The 21,434-nt window shown below is 34.3% G+C and overlaps 2 protein-coding genes across 2 annotated transcripts; one reads left to right on the top strand and one right to left on the bottom strand.

Moving 5' to 3' along the window:
- Positions 1-80: 80 nt before the first annotated feature.
- LOC100366537 (ragulator complex protein LAMTOR1-like) lies at positions 81-12,976 on the top strand. The gene is made up of 5 exons (XM_002740698.4): positions 81-264; positions 3,542-3,615; positions 6,669-6,827; positions 7,052-7,175; positions 10,254-12,976. Exons 1-5 carry the CDS (start codon positions 223-225, stop codon positions 10,344-10,346), a joined length of 492 nt encoding a protein of 163 aa, XP_002740744.1. The 5' UTR covers positions 81-222; the 3' UTR covers positions 10,347-12,976.
- Positions 12,726-20,777, bottom strand: LOC100366384 (leucine-rich repeat-containing protein 51-like). The gene is made up of 4 exons (XM_002740697.4): positions 20,521-20,777; positions 19,523-19,613; positions 17,769-17,974; positions 12,726-15,153 (listed from the first exon to the last, which is right to left on the bottom strand). Exons 2-4 carry the CDS (start codon positions 19,605-19,607, stop codon positions 14,857-14,859), a joined length of 588 nt encoding a protein of 195 aa, XP_002740743.1. The 5' UTR covers positions 19,608-19,613; positions 20,521-20,777; the 3' UTR covers positions 12,726-14,856.
- Between the last annotated feature and the right edge of the window lie 657 nt (positions 20,778-21,434).

Here is a 21,434-nt window from a genome sequence, read left to right as displayed (position 1 = left end):
TTCAATCGAAAAACTCCATCACTGCACTAATCTTATTGTTTCATTTGCGTCATATTCACAATCTGGGGGAGGAGCCACACGAGTTTAGAATTCACAAACACACTTTGGGTTTGGTAACTTCCGGTTGGAGGCGTCTGGCGCAAATATAGGATCAAAATCAGTAATACATTTACATCTCGCGAAGCCTACGATGTCCTAATTGTTGTTTTGATTTATGTCACGATGGGTTGCTGTTTTGGTAAAGACGAAGACGAATATTCTGGGGTGAGTTGTTACAACGCCTGCAGACAGACAGGAAAAACAATGACGATGATTGAACATGTGACTGTCACACACTCGTCTGAAAAGAGAAGGCAGGTTACAGGAGAAATTGACACGGTGTTGAACTAAAAAACAAAATCAGTGGCAAAATACTGGGGTTAGTTGTAAACCAAAATTATAGCAATATTTGCTTTCGAATGCAATATTTGTTCTTCAAAACCAATCATAGTAATAGGGGAGAAAGATTTATTTTTCAATGTATTTTTTTATTATTCCTAATCGCTCACGGGACACAGGGCAATAACCTATAGTGTAATCTAGTTCCGGCTATAATCTAGTAATCATAGTAACTTGTACATATTTAAAAACACTCGTTTCACTTTTTAGCTCCGCTGTCGACTTTGTCGAGCGGAGCTTATCATATGAGTGATTGTCCGTCGTTGTCGTCCGTGTCAATGTTTTACTTTTTCGACTTCTTCTTGAAAACTACAAGCCTGAATGCTTTGATACTTGGTGTATATGTACCTTGGGTAGACCTCTCTTAGGTTTGTTCATTTCATGTTGATATCTTCAATTCTCTAATTTTGGTGAATATTTTTGTCATTTTTGGTAAAAAGTGATATTTTCGACTTCTTGTTAAAAACCGCAAGTGCGATTGCTTTGATATTACATATATAGGTACTACATGTGGACCTCTCTCAGATTTGTTCATTTTGTAATGATATCTTTAATTCTCTAATTTTGGTGAATATTTTTGTCATTTTTGGTAAAAAGTGATATTTTCGACTTCTTGTTAAAAACCGCAAGTCCAATTGCTTTGATACTACATATATAGGTACTACATGTGGACCTCTCTCAGATTTGTTCATTTCGTGATGATATCTTCAATTCTCTAATTTTGGTGAATATTTTTGTAATTTTTGGTAAAAAGTGATATTTTCGACTTCTTGTTAAAAACCAAAAGTTCAATTGCTTTGATATTACATATATAGATACTACATGTAGACCTTTCTCAGATTTGTTCATTTTGTGATGAAATCTTCAGTTCTCTAATTTTGGTGAATATTTTTGTCATTTTTGGTAAAAAGTGATATTTTCGACTTCTTGTTGAAAACTGTAAGTTCGATTGCTTTGATATTACATATATAGGTACTACATGTGGACCTCTCTCAGATTTGTTTGTTTTGTGATGATATCTTCAATTCTCTATTTATTTTGGTGAATATTTTTGTAATTTTTGGTAAAAAGTGATATTTTCGACTTCTTGTTAAAAACTGTAAGTCCGATTGCTTTGATACTATTCATATTGTTCATTTTCTAATGATGTCTTCAGTTCTTTAATTGAAATGTGCATTGCTAACAGCGGAGCTATCTCAGCCGATAGGCTGCTTGTTGAAAATTGCAATCACCTCTTTCGAAAATCATCATGTTGTTTTCAACTGAAATCCATGCCAATAGATCGTGCTATGACATATTTATATCACATCTCATTTCCACCATCATAAATATTTTATTGACTGGACACAGAAAGATACAACAGTACGGTTTTAAAAAACTGAAACTAAGACATACAAAATACAACATGTATTCTCAACTTTAAGTTAGCAAGAATATTATCTTCCGATTTTAACTAAATGGCTACAAAAAGACCCAGTAAAGTATATATTTTTAGAATTGTCAAGGCTGAAGCTTTTAAGAAATGTGTTTTTATGTCTGTATCTGACGTTCTGTGACGCGTGACACGCTCTCATCCAGGATTCAGTTTTACTTGTTCCCAACTAAACTCTTACACGTTGGAATATATTCTGTGAAATGGTTTGCCTATACACATTTAAGTTACTCTCGGCCTCACCTTAAAGCTGTGCAAAATTGGTGACACTAAGCAGAGGATATTTTAAGACAATTATTTCAAAAAGATAATTCAAATGACGACGGTCGTCGCGTGTACCACACATTGAGCGAGTTTAACGTCGTGTTTTGTAGCAATGTATCAGTTTATTCATGCTGTGTGCACTGAAGACTGAGAAAGAAAAAAATTTGCAATAAAAAAATGCACACACTCTACCATTAATTCTCTCACGCGTTTTTTGGCATGGTCTATCTTACTTAGAAAGATTTGGTGGGCCTGATAGTATTAATTCCCCAACTTCAATTTATTTAAAGTGTCATGTCTTGACTGTCTAAAACTGTTAAGCCTGTGAAAGGCACAGGAGAATTGTTTTTACTTCATAATAATTTAGGCTGCTTGTAAAACAAAAAGCATGAACGTTGTATCATTTGTATGATTCGTGGTGCTAAAAAAAAAGTGACTGATTGCCATTCCTGTTTTTTTCTTGCCTAAAGTAACTTGGCAAAACAAAAATCATAATTCAGTGAGATGATTAAAGTTTTTTTGACAAACTATAACAGGCCAGTGGTCTTAAAAATAATATGATACAAAATGGTTACCCAAAACAATTCAACACTGCAGTGTCTGGTCCTGGGTGGTTTTTAAAAAATTTTGAATTAACAACTTGAACACTGATTTGCCAAACATTTTTGATAATAGTATGATTTGAGTAAAAATAACAGTAATTTGGTAACACTACAGATTCATACTGATGAATAAATAAATTTCAGTACGTACATTTATTGTCGTTTACCAAATAGCATATAAGATAACAGCCAGCACAGAGAAAATATGAAATGCAAATATTAACATTATCAGTGGTGGTGAATAAACATTGCATTGTCTTGGAAACTTTTATGCATGCAGATTAAACTTGGGTTGTTTATTTTTGCAGATACAATACTAGTGAGGTTGCCTAACCTCTTCTCTGAAAAGCTGAATTTTGACCAACTTGCACGACATTATACTGTAGTGTACTATAAACTTTCAAATGCTGAAGTCAAAATAACATGCTGTAAAATACTTTATTTTCTCTTGGAATTAATTTTCACTATTTTTGCTGAAGGAATGATTCAGTGAAAATAAAATTCTGCGAATATACTTTTTACCCTATATTTTACATTCAACTCATCTGAAATCAGTGAAAATAAATTCCATACAGAACACCCAAAAAGTCTTTCAGCGAAAATAAAGTATGTTATTTTGACTTCAGCATTTGAAAGTTCATAGTACAATTAAAGAATAAATTTGAAAAATATAATTTTCAATGCAAATATTTCTCGAACTCTCGACACTTTAATGTGGATGTAGCTTCTTTGTTTGACAGGTTCTTTGTCAATCACAATCATAGGAATTCTGTAATTGACTTAACATCAATCTTGCATTTTGTAGGAACAGGAGCCTGATGAGAGGAGTCCCTTATTAGGAAATCAAATTGGTAATGCTATTAATAGACCAGTGACAAGGTAACCTATATTTGTATTTCTGTTTGTAACCGTCACGTAACCAGCCGATTATGGGATGGTGTATCCGTTGTGTAACCGTCAGCAGAAACGCATCGTTTGTCGTCCATTCAGTTAAACATAAATCAATTGAAATTTCTGAAAAACGCAGATTTTCGTTCAACGTTTATAACGTAAATTTCTGAATAGCCGCTTATCAAGTTGAACGGAACAAACGTAAATGCAGAAATACACGCCAATTTATGTTAAAACTGAAACTGCATATACAGCTGGGTAACCGATCATTACGTTAACGGTATATAGCATATTCTTGTGTTCCTCCATGTCATGTACGCAGAGTACACCCATTGTAAATGACATTTATTTTGACCTTGTCCAGGAACTGCCTTACAATATTTATTCGTACACGGTATGTATAACCGTTTATAATTTAAAATGTATATTAGCTATAATTCTAAGTTGAGCATTTATATTGTCCTTTATCATGTTCTTACTAGAAAAAGTTATCCTGACACATGTTGATTGTAATTGAACACCAGCCTTTCTTTGGAGAAGCATAAATTTGGCAATCCCGTCCTAAAGTGTACAATGGTGCTGACTCAATAGTTGACAATTCTGAACCATGTAAAAAGTCATATTAATGTGCGTGCATAAATAGAAACTTGTTGGAAAGAAACAAGCAAATGATTTTAATAGCGTAACTTGTATAGGCAAGGATTTATCAATGCTTGACATAGGTCAATATAATAACCTATACTGCCTGCAAATTTTAGTTAAAATAAATTAAACATAAATACAGTTGACTGTGGCACTCACAATTTAATTTAGGATGGCATTGCACTTCATGCAACACACATGCAAATGGTGCTGCCCACCATATTTTAGCCCCATTTAGCCGATGTAAAACAAAAAAGCAGATGTGTATGCAATATTTGAAAGGCAACAAACAGAATTACAGTAATCCTCACTTGTATACTGTAAATCATGTTGAAAAAGCGGCATGCAATTTTTGCGAATTGTGGTAAAATGACTTAATAGCGAAATGTTGATTTAGCGAATCTCTCTTGTCATTGTTGATTTTTTGTTTGGCGGCCATTTTGAATTGATAATAAAGTCATTAGCGACATCTTGAATTAGCGAATCAGTTCCCTCGCTAAATTCGCGAAAAAGACATGCTCGCGAAAAAGACATGTTTTACAGTATTTGCCAAATTGAATGTTATCCTGAAGGCTATCATAGCGTCTTAAATCAAACCTCATCTACCGTATACTGCTCAGTTTTCGCTACCATCAATTTTCACAATTTGCATAGATGTTGAAATTTCATGTTTACTTGCAAAATCTAATATTGATATGATTTGCTATCTGGTGCTAATTGAGTTGATAATTCAACACTGCCAAGGAAAATATTATACATGTACTACATGAATCAGAGAAGAAAATATCTGTTGCTGAAGGAGATACCATTTTTGCTCTATTTATTTTTTATTTGTTGCAACATTTTAGAATCAGGGGCTTCATTATTTGAATAAATAAAATGTGACATTACATAACAAATTAAACAAAAAAAAATTGGATCAAATGTTAAAGAACAAAAAATAAAAAAAGAAATTAAGTCAAATGCTAAATGGTGGTATAAAAGGGGAAAAATGTAAAAAACAAACATTCTTTTGGATTAGTCTAAAAACATTTGTCCGGACTCATGGCACTGATAAAGAATTGTTGACTAATTTGTCAATGGCTGTACAAATGTCATCATTAAAGGGTTGTGTACGGCCTCCCAGCAATATCCACATTATTTCTTTATTGTGGTAATAATCTGTGTATTAGAAGAACATCTCAAATAGCCCAAGTCAACCGCGAATTGTATTTATTGTATGCTGGAATATTAAAATGTTTTGACCATAGAATACCGTAGTTGTTCGGGTAATCACCCAGTGTCCTGAACATAGATAATTGCCAAAAAATAGGGGTGGGTGTATGCCCGGACATCCCCTGCAAAATAACAAAAATTGACAGCATGCAGATCAAACTGTGACAGGATTAGAAAGGCAAATTGAAACATGCAACGGAAATAAATGAACAATATGCAACATTAGAAATATAACAAAAATAATTTATTGCTTATAATTTCCCAAATAAATCAGAAATAATAAAAATCGACAGTGAGTTATCATTTGAATTATGACCTCACCCCCGACAAACATGCCAATACGTGGGACCTCAAAATGTCACTGGTTGAACTGAGTAAAATTATTCCTGTTTTGACAAATACAGGATCAACAGTTATACAAGAACAATAATAATTTACAAATTTACACAGTAAAAATTACGAAAGTTCAAAGTTGTTTGAAAAAACTTCTGAAATCTCTATTTGCACGTTCTTTGCCATCTTCGTCAAAGTAAAAATCCTCAAAGTCCAAGTCGATGTCACTATTGTCGTCAAACAAAATCCCTACAGCTTCGTCCTGAAGTTTGTCAATGTCGTCGCACACAATTTTCTCTGAAATAAAGTCTTGAGTCTTGAGAACCATCTACCGGTAAATCATTTGCAAAGGCTGTCTGGAGGAATGACTTTCTGACTACATCAGTGGATAAAGCTTCCCACGATTCTGCTACAGTGGCGATATTTTTTGTTTACAGTCTGTCATATTTCAAAAAAGAACTCCCGTTTTTTTTTATTTTTGTGGACTTGCTGACTGTTATGATTCTGATAATTGATATTTATTTTTCAAGAATTTTTATCAGACTGTAAGGAAGTCAACTATAAAATAGGTGTTTGTTATTTTTTTTATTACAAGTGTAGAAAAAGACCCCCTGGGTGTATGTCCGGACATGACCTCAATTTCTTTATAGTGGGATGGGTGTTTGCCCTGGCATACAGTATTTGTGTAAGCACATGAGCTTCTAATAGGGCAAATACAGTAATTAGAAAATACAAATTGATTAACTACCTCTGCCAAATCAACAGTTTTTCAGGTGACTAGGGGCTCTATAACACCACATGGATACACTCGTGTTGTATAATAACTTTGTTCAATTTTTTGTAATTTTCAGCGATGACTTTGAATCACAACCATCTATCACAAAAGGAGATGAACAGTCTGCTTTGAATAGAATACTACATCAAACAGAAAATAATGTAATAGATGTATCAGCCTTAGATTCACATACCATGGAACAACATGAATACATGGATAGAGCTAGACATTACAGGTAAAAATAATGCATTGACAACCTCAGATTTAACCTACCATGGAACAACATGAATACATGGATAGAGCGAGACATTACAGGTAAAAAATAATGCATTGACAACCTTAGATTAACCTACCATAGAACAACATGGATACAAGAAAACATCTAGATATTACTACAAGTATACATTATGTACCTTTATACCCAAAAAGGTTTCTAACTTGAGCATGTTTTATTTCTAGTACAAGACTAGCTATAGTCGGTGGTAATTTAAGAACAATGAGAAAACCTGTATTGCCAATTGGCACAACAGTACCACAAGCTGTGTTAGCAGGTGAACCAATATCAATAGCAGACATTCAACTTGTAAGTATAGGATTTTATAATACTGTAGAGTGGTTAATGTTCGGCAGTGTTTAATTTATGCTCATTTCGCTCTGCAAATTTTTGGTTGGGGCGGCCATTTTGAATTTGTATTCACCCATTGAGGTTTCACACATACTAGTAACACAGACAAAAAAAAACACGAAAAAGTTTCATCAAAGTCGACATGAAGTTATATAATTTACAGAAAATATGCATTACAAGTTTGATTGATGTCAACAGTTTTGTTTTTTATTAAATCTATGAGTAGGCCCTCGCCAGCCGAACGGCATCAGACCTCACTAACGTCTGACAGAATAGTGTGTGTCTTGTTGGCAAGATCAATGCTGCAAACTCGCAAAGTTCCACCTTCTTACAATGAGTTCAATGAATATTCATTTTGGTGCTCATGATAACATTATCAATCAAAGCTGTGTTTGCGTTGTCGTCAAAAATCACCGGCTGTTTTTTTAACAAGATGATAAACATTTGTCAGCACCTTATCACACATTATGTCAACAAACAAATAAACTCTGCCATGAATGGTTACTCTATGATGGCTGTTACTATCTGACGTTCCTGCAATTTGATTGGTACTGACAAAATATCGTCGAAGTGAAAAACTACATCGTTCTTTCAGGGCTTAGGCGTGTGTCGGGTTTGGAGCAGCGCGGAAAAACTCACGACCTTGTCAGGCTATAAACAAGACCTTAAAGAAAACTGTCTAGAATTCCTGCTTTTAGAAATCCTTCTTTCAGTTTGTGTCATTGGGAAATGCTCTGTACGGCAGTAACGAGCCATTTCACATGAAGGGGTTTTAGTTCAGATCCAGTGTCATTCATTCCTGAACACGCGCGCTCCAATTCTGGAATTCTCGCTTCATTGCATCCTTAAAGATCTTATTCACAGACAAGTCAAGGGGCTGAAGACGATCTGTGCAGCATGCTGGCACAAATACTACAAATATATCCCAAGCATCAGGAAAATTTTAGCCCGGGTGACAACGATAAGTTTTCCTCTGATATATTATCTTAGGTGGTAAAAAATCACCTGACGCAGTCAATGCAAACAATGCAGTAATTTGCCGTTTGTCATCGAGTCTTGCTATCGTGACCTGACGTGATCCTTGTTCTTCCATTGTCCACTTGCATGCTTGAATTATTGCATCACTGGTCTGGTCCCAGTTTATAACAAGTTCCTGGGCAACATCGTGTTCTTTAACAATCTTGGTTATCCATTCAAGGAAAGCTGCTTTAACGGCGGGAAAGTCATCAACAATTTTTTGACAGCTTTCATACCTTTCCTCTTCACGTAACGATGAAGCAACAATTTTTCCCAGTCAATGGTCAAGTTTATGTGACCCCCAAATAAATAAATTTTGATTGCCATGTAGAAGTACACCTCGGCCGATTGCAATACAAATGGCTGAATTAACAACACAGCCCTTGATGCGTATCTGTCGTGCAAGTGACTGTACCTTGTAGTCAAGTGCAAAACGCATAAATAATCTGAGTGCATACACTAACACTGTGTTTATTCCATTGTCTTTGTTTTGCCACTAACGAAAATGGGCAAATGTACAAAGTTAACACACCGCTAAGCTGTCCGAAAATAGGAATGCTCGAATTTTTAACACCGCCAAAATAAATGTCTTTACAGTATCACTTCAAACAATCAAATACATTTACTGTATTTCAATAGGAGTATATCACAATTAAATTTCGTCAATGAGTTTTGAAAAGATGTGGTACTGTGTTTGTTTTTTTTCACTTTGATAATATTTTAACTATTTTCCCTGATGGGATAACTTAGTGAAAATAAAATCCAGTAAATGTATCTTTCTGCCTATGTTTTACATTCAACTCATCAAATTTCAGCGAAAATTTATTCAAGCTAAAATAAAGTACTTTACATTATTGCTCATAATTTTGATGCAGTGGAAAACAAATATTTCATTTGGTGAGATGGAAATTTATTGTATAAAGCAATGTTTGCCTGAAGAATTTTTGTGATTTGACACATCACTCTTATTTAATTTGATCAGTGAATTCACATGGCTACAGATAGTTCTTCCACATGTCAAGATAGTTCTTCCACATGTCCACAGATAGTTCTTCCACATGTCCAGATAGTTCTTCCACATGTCCAGATAGTTCTTCCACATGTCCAGATAGTTCTTCCACATGTCCACAGATAGTTCTTCCACATGTCCAGATAGTTCTTCCACATGTCCAGATAGTTCTTCCACATGTCCACAGATAGTTCTTCCACATGTCCAGATAGTTCTTCCACATGTCCAGATAGTTCTTCCACATGTCCAGATAGTTCTTCCACATTTCCACAGATAGTTCTTCCACATGTCCAGATAGTTCTTCCACATGTCCAGATAGTTCTTCCACATGTCCAGATAGTTCTTCCACATGTCAACAGATAGTTCTTCCACATGTCCACAGAAAGTTCTTCCACATGTCCACAGATAGTTCTTCCACATGTCCAGATAGTTCTTCCACATGTCCACAGATAGTTCTTCCACATGTCCAGATAGTTCTTCCACATGTGCACAGATAGTTCTTCCACATGTCCAGATAGTTCTTCCACATGTCCACAGATAGTTCTTCCACATGTCCACAGATAGTTCTTCCACATGTTCACAGATAGCTCTTCCACATGTTCACAGATAGCTCTTCCACATGTCCACAGATAGCTCTTTCACATGTCCACACATAGTTCTTCCACATGTTTCCATTCAAACTCATTATGACTGATGATATCACAGCAGCTCAGCTTTGAAATATTTTACTTTTACCGTCAGTAATAACTATTTAGGACTAAGTATACAATAGATTCCATCTATGATTATAGTAGGAATTTTGTGCCAACTAAGTAGTTACCAGAACATAGCAATTCTTAAGCGTACTATAAGTGCTAAGCCTAAATGTGTAGCTATGAGATCCACTATGCTGTTGTATTATTTTGGCTTAGTTTTTCACCTTTTTTGCGCGATTGCAAAATCCCACCTCATCACTAATGTTTTCCAAACTTCTAACCAGTATATGTACACATTTATATTACTTTTTGTAGATTAACAGTGCTGCGGCTACAGCGGCGAATGCTTTGAGTAACGTGAAGGTGCAACATAAAGAAGAGTTAGTGGTACACTTCGTAATCCCATAAAATATAACTTGGTGAATGTTGTATTGAACTATTTGGTGACCAAATTATATAAAGACAATAAAAGAAGAAGAAAATCTTGGAAGGCATTTCAGCTTTCTAATGAAAATACCAGGAATTTATTGTTTTTTGAAAACTGGTGAAAACTTGAACACCACTTTGAGGAGCAGAAATGGATATCTTTCCTGTGCTGTATACACTGACGCTATACCACTGTGTAGTGCTCCAACAGGTGGCGTATGATGTTTTATTCTGCCACGTCTTCCCAAGTACAATGACATTGATGTTACCATCCAAACAGCAACAATCATCATCATCATTATTTTCTTTTTAATGGTGTTTTTTTTCCTATAATTTCTGTGATTTGCTGCTTGTATTTTCACCATGCATATTTACTCGTCTGGTCATATCTCGAGTAGTTGGCATTCATGTATTGAAGTTGGCGTTTATCTTTGTATTTACTATTACTGTAAAGGGTTTAATTATTCACTGGGTTTTAATTTGGCTTTTTTCGCTGACTGGAAAATCGTCACCTGTGCATGCGTCAGATGGCCATTGCGTGTCATTGTTTACAAACAAGCGTTTTTTAGCGCGTATTGTTATCATCGCTTGGGACTCAATTCCCACACGAGTGCAGGTGACGATCCTCCCACTTGAAGTACTGTGGTACTGCCAAGCAAAGTAACCTCTACTGCTATTTTCCCAGAGATTCATGTTAAATAATGTGTTAACGTATGCCATTAAGGGAAAAGTTTGTACTGTCCAATTTCAACTTAGAGGTCAAAGAGTAAGTTTACATGCAATGAGACATTAAAGGGAACACTGTTGCCATGCTTGAATCTTTGAAAAAAACAAGAGGAAGTGCTTTAGCTATTAATGTTCTTATTGATGCCTATCATAATGAAGATTACAGTTTCATCATATTTTGATTATTCACCGTCCATATGCAAATTAACCACCATGCTTGAATGTTGAACATAGGAGAGTAAATAGGTGTGCATGGTGTAAACTGATGATTCCCATAGAGCAAATGGAACTCCTATATGTTTACTGTCATTAACACATTGCCTGCCAATTTTTTTTTTTTTTCTCATTTATTTTGGTACGTCTGCAGAGGCTTTCATCAGGCAATGTGTTAATACTTGTCAGGAATTGAAGCGTTTCTAACTTAGACGACAAGTAATCTGAAATACACCCTGACTAGACATACTGCTATATCAAGCAATGACCCACCTAATATAATAGTCAGGCCTGTAATTATTTGCTATAGCCTAAATTATAGAAATTATAGTCGTATCTCTGTCATGGTCGTGTTATCCCAATCTGATTAAAATTTGATGTACTGTAGATAGAGGTACTTTAAATCACTGATCAAACTGATCTATTATTTTTGATTAGCTTTCTAATTGGCCAATGATAAACATAAATTTAAGACATGGCACATTCACAAGTTTGGGTACCATGCAAAATAAAGTGGATTTATGGTATCAAAATCAAAATGTATATAACTATATAAACCAATAGTCCTCGTCTCTACATATTGTATCCATACTTATGCCAATTTGTGCATACATTTAAGTCTATTTATCTTGAATTGCATTGTGTTGTATACAAATATTTATGATCAGCTGGTTGCAAGTTACTGGTTGATTTTAGATATGCACAACATTGTTGGGGGGGGGGGGCTGATATTTAATGTTTTATTTAATGTGGTTAAAGGGAGGTGGTCTTCGCACAGCACAAGTTTTGATTTTGTGTAAGCAATGTACGTTGTAGACATTGCTATGGGTCCCATATCAAACAGAACGTGATACGACCACCACCATCCTTTCATCCATTTTGATGCAGTTGGAGTATAGATTAAAATGCAAATCATTTTTATGTTCACAAGATTAGCGTGGGGTTCTTGTTTTATAACGAGCAACAACCGTGCGTTATCCTAGGTCACTTCAGTATTGTATTAATTTCACTTTCTGTCTTGTCACCTATGTCGCTATTTTGATAGTAAAGTGGCTATGAATAAAGTTCCATCGGATTCCAGATATATGCATGCATTGGACATTGTGATCTGAAAGGTGGGAAATTGCATCTGCAAATGAATCTTGCCAACTGCAGAGCGAGCTGCCATTTGATCCATCTCAAATGATGTATTTATAATATTTGTCATTGTTGCATACCTACTTTGTCTTATTTTTGCCACAATTCAAACTAGAGACAGTACCAGCAGAGATTACATTGCATGTAATCGACATATAGCACGGTATCAGATATCTTTAAATAAATTAGTGCTGCATCAATCCAAGCGGATGCATTCATGTAACACTACTTTATATACTAGTAGTTAATGACAATGCTAAAATAAAGACAGTAAATGAAAAGAGATTTATTGAAGTGATAGTGTTATTTTATAAAGGTCTGTACATTTTGATGTTGGCCTTTATTTAAAGCACTAAATTTGGACTGTTTGATTCATTCTTAGATGTAAAGTTTGTATCAAGGGTACATCACTGCATGTACAATATGTATTTTCTATCAAATAGCAAGAATTAATAAGATAAGGGATTACGTGTATATTTCTATTGTTTGGAGAATTTGTGTAATTCATAGCAATAAACGTAATAAAATTGGGAAAACTGTTTGCAGATCTACATTTTCACAATATTTTGTTGTACAGCTTATAAATAGATGAATTAGATAATGCTATTGGTTTTCACTATTTGAAAACCAGTGTGACTTGTCTACTTGAAAGCACCCTTGGAAATGCAAATGGTCATTTGGCTCTCCATGAGAATTGTATTTGTTAAAGCTTTTAAATGTGTCTGGATTCACAAAGTGTTGGAGTCATTCTGGCAATTTCTCAAATAATTCCAATGATATTCCGTATATCACACAATTCCAGAAATGTATCTCAATGATATTCATTAAATTTCAGTAACAATTGCTTCGACATTCAACTGCATACGGAAATGATTGATGCACGTTTCATGCTTACAAGTACATTGATCATTGATATCTGCAGGGTACTTGTAAATAGATCCAGTCAGGATGTCTTGTGTGATCATTACACAAAAATGATGTATGAACTGATTATGTATAAACTGAACAGTTATGCATGAAATTTGTAAAGTACAATAGCTGTAACTATCAATTTTTTTTTTCATATTAGTAAAACATTTCCGGTGTCAATTTGAAAGTGTAAAAAGATGGCCGCTGGTGTACATCCAGGTTTACAGTGATGATTTTGTGTATCACGCGACTGATTTCAAAAATGGCACAGACTCAATTTTTGTGATATACCGGGTACCCTTTTGTGGGTTCATTTTTGTCCATGCAATTGTCTAAAACAATATTTTGGTGAGATTTAGTCATCTTTGTGGTTATATTTAAAAAAAAAAAAAAAGAAATTGTCAGTCACAGCTATTGTCTCTCTAATATACAACAGTTTATATACAATCTATGTATACAACGATCACATTAGAACAGTGTAGTCACTGATGTGAAATTTCACCAGATTTTTCTGCAAACATACTGATGAGGGCACCCTTTAAAAAGGTAAGTGGATTAAGTATTACTGAAAGTTCCCCTGTAAATTTCTGTGTAAGTTGCATACTGTAAACCACTTTACCTCAGACAAAATTTGTCTTTACAAATGCCATAAAATTGTTAAAATTAAATGGATTACATACCGGTAGTTAATGACTGATTTCTGCTATACACAAAAGTTTGATCTGTGCTCAAGTTTTGAAGCTGTGGATGTCTGAGGTAAAAGCCTTGCATATATACATTTAAATTGAATTTAGCAGGAAAACTTTTCTTAACAAATTTCACTGTCATTGAATCACTGGGTATGTTGCAAGTCAAAATAATTGGGAACGCAATGTGATAGTACTATAACTGACATTACAACAGGTTTTCATCAAATAGAACTGATAGAGTATTAACTCGAAAGAACATCACATGATATCATTACGATCACAGAAGGTTCAAAATTGGTGTTTCAAATGTCAGCTTCCCATAAAAAAATCTGCTTTCTATTCAACTAAAAAATATAAATATTACAAATAAAATATTTTAGTCCAATCTGACTAAAATCTGAGATTTGTTTTGCATGCTTTTGGCACTGAAAGAGATATATACATGTATATAGTCTGAAGCCCTGTGATAATAGATACAAGTACGGGGGGTTATAAAATAACTGACATATGATAAAATTATAGAGCACATACAATACAAATTATGATCAGATTGACATTGAACCATGTGAATGTCACATGACGTAAACGTTAAAATTAAAACATATTTTTAATATAATGAACTTGAGTTTTGCAATGAACCAAAATAGACATGGTAGGTTATGCTACCTTACCCTGGAAGAACTACCTATGTATCAGGCATAAAACTCTCTGTACACAATAATATATATGTTACAATTCCATTCAGAGACGAATACAAGATTGACCAGCATCCATAATCTTAACCAAATTACTGTGATATAATGCACACTATTAAACAGTTATTGTTTCTGCTGTTTCTTCTTCTTGCCTTTCCTTCGTTTGCCACCATACATCTTGTTCCATGTTGCCGCTGTGTCCCTGTCAGACTTGGTGACGCCACTGAAATCTAGTGTTCTCAAGTTAGGCATCTTGGACAGCACGTAACTCCTGTACTCCTTTTCGTTTTCTAGCGGATTACCGTGCAGACTCAGGCTTATCAAATTTGGCAAATCTGCTAGTTTATCCACCTCTTCCAGGTCATTGATGTTGTTACCATGGAGATACAACATCTTTAAATGAGAATGATTTACTAAAATCTGCAAAAATAAAACATTAAATTATAAAGAAAAAAACATCTAACAAATTTACTCCTAATAATAATTTTGTTGATTTTTGTACACATACAGTATGCTTCATTATCAGTTATCTCAAATCGGTTTTATAAAAGTGTTCTATACATCTCAATTTTGGCCTCAACTCTATCTGGATGTTCTTACATTACAGTACTCAATAAATTCAATATTCACTGACAGCAAGACATATTTTGATAACCCTTACTCTGATGCCAAACATTTCACTGTTATACTTTATTGCCAATAAAAAAAAAAAATAACATGGTCTTCAAAATTCAATTGTTAGAATATCATAATTTAGCTCAACAAGCAGCCTGTCGGCTGAGATAGCTCCGCTGTTAGCAATGCACATTTCAATTAAAGAACAGAAGATATCATTAGAAAATGAACAATATGTAGACTTGCTGTTTTCAACAAGAATTCAAAAATATCACTTTTCACCAAAAATAATCATCAAAATTAGATAATTGAAGATATCACCAATAAATGAACAAAACCTGAATAAGGTCCACATGTACTACCTATGTATGCAATATAAAAGCAATCGCACTTGTGGTTTTTAACAAGTCGAAAATATCCCTTTTTACCAAAAATTACAAAAATATTAGAGAATTAAAGATATCATTACAACATGAACAAATCTGAGAGAGGTCCACATGTAGTACCAATTCATATAAAATATCAAAGCAATTGGACTTGCGGTTTTTAACAAGAAGTCAAAAATATCACTTTTTACCAAAAATGACAAAAATATTCACTAAAATTAACGATATCAACATGAAATGAACAAACCTAATAGAGATCTACCCAAAGTACATATACACCAAGTATCAAAGCATTCAGGCTTGTAGTTTTTTTAGAAGAAGTCGAAAAAGTAAAACATTGACACTGACGACGACGGACAATCACACATATGATAACTCCGCACGACAAAGTCGACATCGGAGCTAAAAAATGAAGGGAGAAATATTTTGGATGGAATGTTGACATTTCTAATCTACCTGTGCACAGGCAGATGTGAATAAGACACTCTTAGTGCACAAACCAAGCTCCAGGCATTTACACTACTGTGTCATGTGTAAATATTCAAGACATTCTTGCCTTTTACCTTCAGGCACAAGTAAGTACCATTCCATCATGCAAGCATATTAAACCGTAAAAAAACTAACCCACCACACCTTTGTATTCTCATGATTCACTATAAAGTATTCAATCACAACAAAGAAGCCATCTGACTCAACTGAGAGTCTGATATACAAGTATACTATTTGAAAATAGCATCCTTGTAAAAACCCTATCCCAAATAATATTGATTATGGATGCATCCTGTATATAATGAAAACATTTAGTTGATAAAAGAAGACTGCCTTGGGTTAATCAACCAACATTTGAACCAACTGTATACAAGTATTGATACAAGAGTAGAGATGGTTATTCAAGGAGATTACGCTAAAAGATAAGTGAATATTACTACAAAGAATTGGTCATGTCAGGTTCAATCCCTTTTATCAACTACAATCATGTTCCATTACATACACGATATGTCTAGTGTCTGTGTCATTCATTACTCACAAGTGGATATAATGCTGTATCTCATTTTACACTCTTTTCATCCTTTGATTACACGATGAAAACCATCAGATGTTGAAAAGTCACTAGGTTTGGCTGTCCAGTTTGTTATAAAAATTTACTGATTCATAAATTACTAACAACGTGGTGACATCAACAAGTGATTGGCAGTCATGCACAATGTTTATTTCCGAGTCATTAGACTGGAAGTGTTCATATCCTTCCCATGTAAATATATTGGCCCATTCCCCATTCAATCTCATTTAATACAAATTATTTAAATCCCTTATGCCCCCAAATTTGGCCATAATTTCATAGTTTGTTCATAAGGTCAAAGTTTTGAACTTGGATGACAGGTACAACTGTATTTGAACAAAAATAAATACAAGTTGATATAAATCATTGATTATCATCTTTTTTTTAATTTCTTTATTAGATTTATACATACTGACAGAAACGCATATCTTAATAATTATTTCCAATAAAAAATTCAATTATGACGTCCGCCCTTACACCAACTTGGTCCAATATGCATCTGATGTGCATGGTGGAAAGGACAGTTATCCATAATAATGCATTCCTTATGTGCTAAAAAACAGGAAAACCCATATCACTGCTTTGTAAAAAAAAAAATCAGAAATTCATAGCCATTAAACTTTCCTTCATTAAGAGAATGTCCATATCTCCATATTTCCAGATGTTCATATAACACACACCTCTAACCATAAGACCCTCAAAACTATTTTTTTGCAAATTTATCAAACAGATATATTGTATACAATATTTTTTAAATAAAGTCAGAAATTTTCATTATTTGTGTGGCCCTAAAATATGTAATGAGTAGGGAAGAAGCTACTGTATGCTACCAGAAAACCATTCAAAATGGTCTGTACTGTAAAACTCCTGGATCTTTGTCTGTATTAGCAATACAACAATTATTCCAAGGACTGTGAGCAAGTATAGACAATAACACAGACACCAGTATCCAACATTACCTCATTTATACTTACAGAATCAATTTTAGAGATATCATTGAACGACAAATCAATCCAGGACAACTCTTCCGGTTTATCAAGAATATTAGAAACAACATCAGCAAAACCATTAAGGTCCTGGATTCGATTGTTATTCAATTTAAAAGCCGAACTGATCACTTTGCCTTCATCAGTTGTCTTCAAAGGACGACTACCTATCCTAGGGTCCTCCTCTAAAACATCTGCAATGACATGTTTTTGTCATCACATATATATAGTAGAGAATACCCAAATAAAGAGAGAGAGAGAGCAACAGGTGAAGAAGCGTTCATGCAATGGTGAGAAGTGCATGGAGTGAGAAGAGATTACTTTAAACTGCTAAATTTTAGCTGCTAGAAAATTGAATTGAAGTGATTTACAGAATAAAAAAATAGGTGGTACTGCTCGAGTGATGAAGCAAGCATAGGTGGGATAATGGGAATGCGTAATAAATATAGTATACACATTAGTGTCATGCGTGATCGATGAGTAAGGGTATGTCACACAAAAATTTTATAGGAATTAGTAATTCTAGTGAAGAGGAAGGGGGTATGCATCAGTGGTATGATATCACTATCTTTAATCATCGTTTAATTTATCTAAAGTTAACGGTTTTCAAACATTTCTTGTGGATCAATGTTCAAATATAACGAGGAAGAGTGAGGATGACTACAGAAGAAATCAAGTCAACCAATTTGGGGAAGAAGTGAGCAAATGTGCAATAGATGTGCAGGAGTTCTTTTTTATTTCCACAAGAAATGATTGAATCCTGAATATGTAAAAACTTTGGATAAATCAAGTAGTTCAAGATAGTGTTACTCCCACACCAGCCATATATCAATGAGTAAATTCTAAGCAGTTGTGTTAGCGCCCCACACAACGTGACCATTTCTCCTCAGAGCACATTTATTTTTAGCATTCCGCAACCATGATGATAACCTGTGACCAGATGATAACAAAAATAATAATAATGGAGACAAAATTTGAATAATAATGAAAAATACAATGAATGCGGTGACATGAATGACAGAATTGATACAAGATCAATACAACAATAAATTAAAGGTTGGCCATATACATTTACAGGTATACATTTTTAATACTATAAAAAATGACTAGAAATGTGCCATATATAGCAAATGATTTGTATTATTTCAAATAACAATATTTTGTGAATCCCAAGAAATCTGGGTCAGAACTTTTTTGTAAACAGATTGAAAGAGGATTGAGTTTTCAGCATCTCAAGGCGTCATCATCAGTTTCCTTCTAACAATATGAATATAGTTTTCTTAATTATTCAAATTCAAAGCATTTTCCATAAGCTTCTTCAAAGTATACACAAACCAAAGAATAACAGCTACAATAAAGATAATTATTATTATTATGTATGACAACTTTTGCCACATTGTCCAAGCGGACTTCAAACAAGAAACATCTAGTACATAGTTGTGTTGAGTGTGATCCAAAGCAGAATTCTAAACTGTATTGCAAGACTGGATTTCAGATAAAACATGCATATTTAACTGATGATACAACTTTACCCACTCAAACCTTTTGAGCCTCATCATTTTTCTATCCAAAATTGTGGTGCAACAGTTTGCCTATTTTGGAGTATTTTTCCATAATATTTTTGACCATTTTGATCAAATGAACATAATTTAGCTACAGGTCTAGAGAGTTGAGGGTAGTATTTTCTTCACATTTTTTCAAGCTTGGTTATTATGGTCCTACAGTAGTTGTGTTATATTTACCTGACATCTGAGTTAGGCATCTGAAAGAGAAATCTAATGGTGGTGCCACCTGATTTGATGCATCAACAGCTGGCTTTGATGTCATTCTCACCTATAACAAAACAATTCACATACTCATTGAAAGAATATCAGCCTTCCCTGCTTGTGTTGTTTGGGCAGAAACTAAAACATGTCGGGGGGGGGGGGGACATCACCTGAAAGCCTTCAACGATAACCAAAATGAATGAGTAAACGCTCATAGGTAAACATGTATAGACTAAAAAAATTGATGCATTTATAAGGGACTATCCAGGGAATTATGTGGTCCGATGCAAGTATATTACTTACAAAAACATAGCATGATCCACCACAAGTATCAACTGTTGTTGGCTCCAGGGACTGTGGTATAGCATAAATACGTTCGCCATTTTTTGATTTTGCAGGAAAGATGTAAATGTAGCAGCTAGTTCGGAACACTCGGTGTCATGAGATATGAATTGTGAATTTCTGGGCACTATAGCTCCATCACAGTCCCTCTATAGGGATAGAGGGAGTGTGGCTTCATGATCAGAACACGCGTCAAACTTTTTTGTGTGTGAATTGTAATGTCATGCAAATGAACCCAAGATTGCGTAGTTGCGAGGCGTAAACGGTATCCCCCCCCCCCACTGTGCGCAGTATGAACTAATATTCATAATTGGCAACTGGTGGTTGCTGTTTTACAGGTAACCAATATTTGTACTTCACAGACTCAACTATATCAGGAAGTGGGTCATTTTTTTAAGAACGTTATTTAGGTTTATTTCTGCTAATTATTTTCAGATCTCTCGTTAAGTTTGGTGGAAGGGTCACACACATGGCCATTAAAATCACCGACTCTCGTGGCGATAGTCTAATTGTTGAGAGAAACCAAACACCACTAAAAAAAAACCGGGTCAGGAAGGAAAGAACGAACATGTCTGCTTTTACGGTTCATGCAATCACTAAAAAGGTGTTTTTTTTCTCGACTATTTACTTACCGAGTTTTATGTTTAAATCACGCTTTATAATCCTGAGTGTAAATTACAGATGAGTGTCGTCGCTTTCGAGGTGATAAAGTCAAAAATATTCTGTTTTATTTTGATAGTGTCGACTTACAAATTTAGAACAACATCAGCCATCTTGGTTGTCAACAAACAATTTAAATCTCGAGAACGAGTTGAACGTGATCTTAACGAGATTTCCCTGACTTGGACGCCAGGGGGCGACATATTTGTCTTTTTTTATCATACAGGTGAATTGCTTAAAAGGTTTTGGTTTTTTTCGAATATGAACAAAAATTAAAAAAGGCTGAAATACAAAATAGTCTAAAAATTAAGAGATATCGCAAAAATTATTATTTTATTAGTTTTCATTTTTGCTATTTTCAAGGACTAATCCATAACCAAGAATTTGTGACCGCACGCCACCCAGTTGTTTTTTTACAAATACTAAATTATTTAAATTTTTCACCAATTGTATTGGTTTTGTTAAAATTATCTTTTCTTGTCTTGGTTTGTAAAGTCAGGATGTATAGCCATGGTCTCTCCTGATTATAAATTGACAAGATTTACCTTGATTAGATTTATCTCACATAATGTATTCTTGAGAAATAAGCTAACATAAACATATAATCATTACTTCTTTACAAAAAATTGAATTAGAGTATAAAGTCAATCTTAAACAATGGAGCCAAGTTTCTCTCAAGTTTAGCTGTTGCAAACCAGCTGTGATCCAGTACTTTTCAAATAGTGTCAGCTTTTAAACAGTCCCAAATTTGATGTACGCGACTATGAATATTATCACAGTTATTTTATGACATAATTATGACGATACATATATGAAGATTCAGTCCATAAAAAGTTGAAAGATTCAAACTGGAAAATACATCACCAATAAAGCCAAGATTACCTGA

Source organism: Saccoglossus kowalevskii, chromosome 4, assembly GCF_978046115.1.
Source record: "Saccoglossus kowalevskii chromosome 4, keSacKowa6.1, whole genome shotgun sequence".
In the NCBI taxonomy this organism is placed as follows: domain Eukaryota; kingdom Metazoa; phylum Hemichordata; class Enteropneusta; family Harrimaniidae; genus Saccoglossus; species Saccoglossus kowalevskii.
Note: the sequence above shows the minus strand (reverse complement) of the source record. Positions and strands in the feature narration are given on the sequence as shown.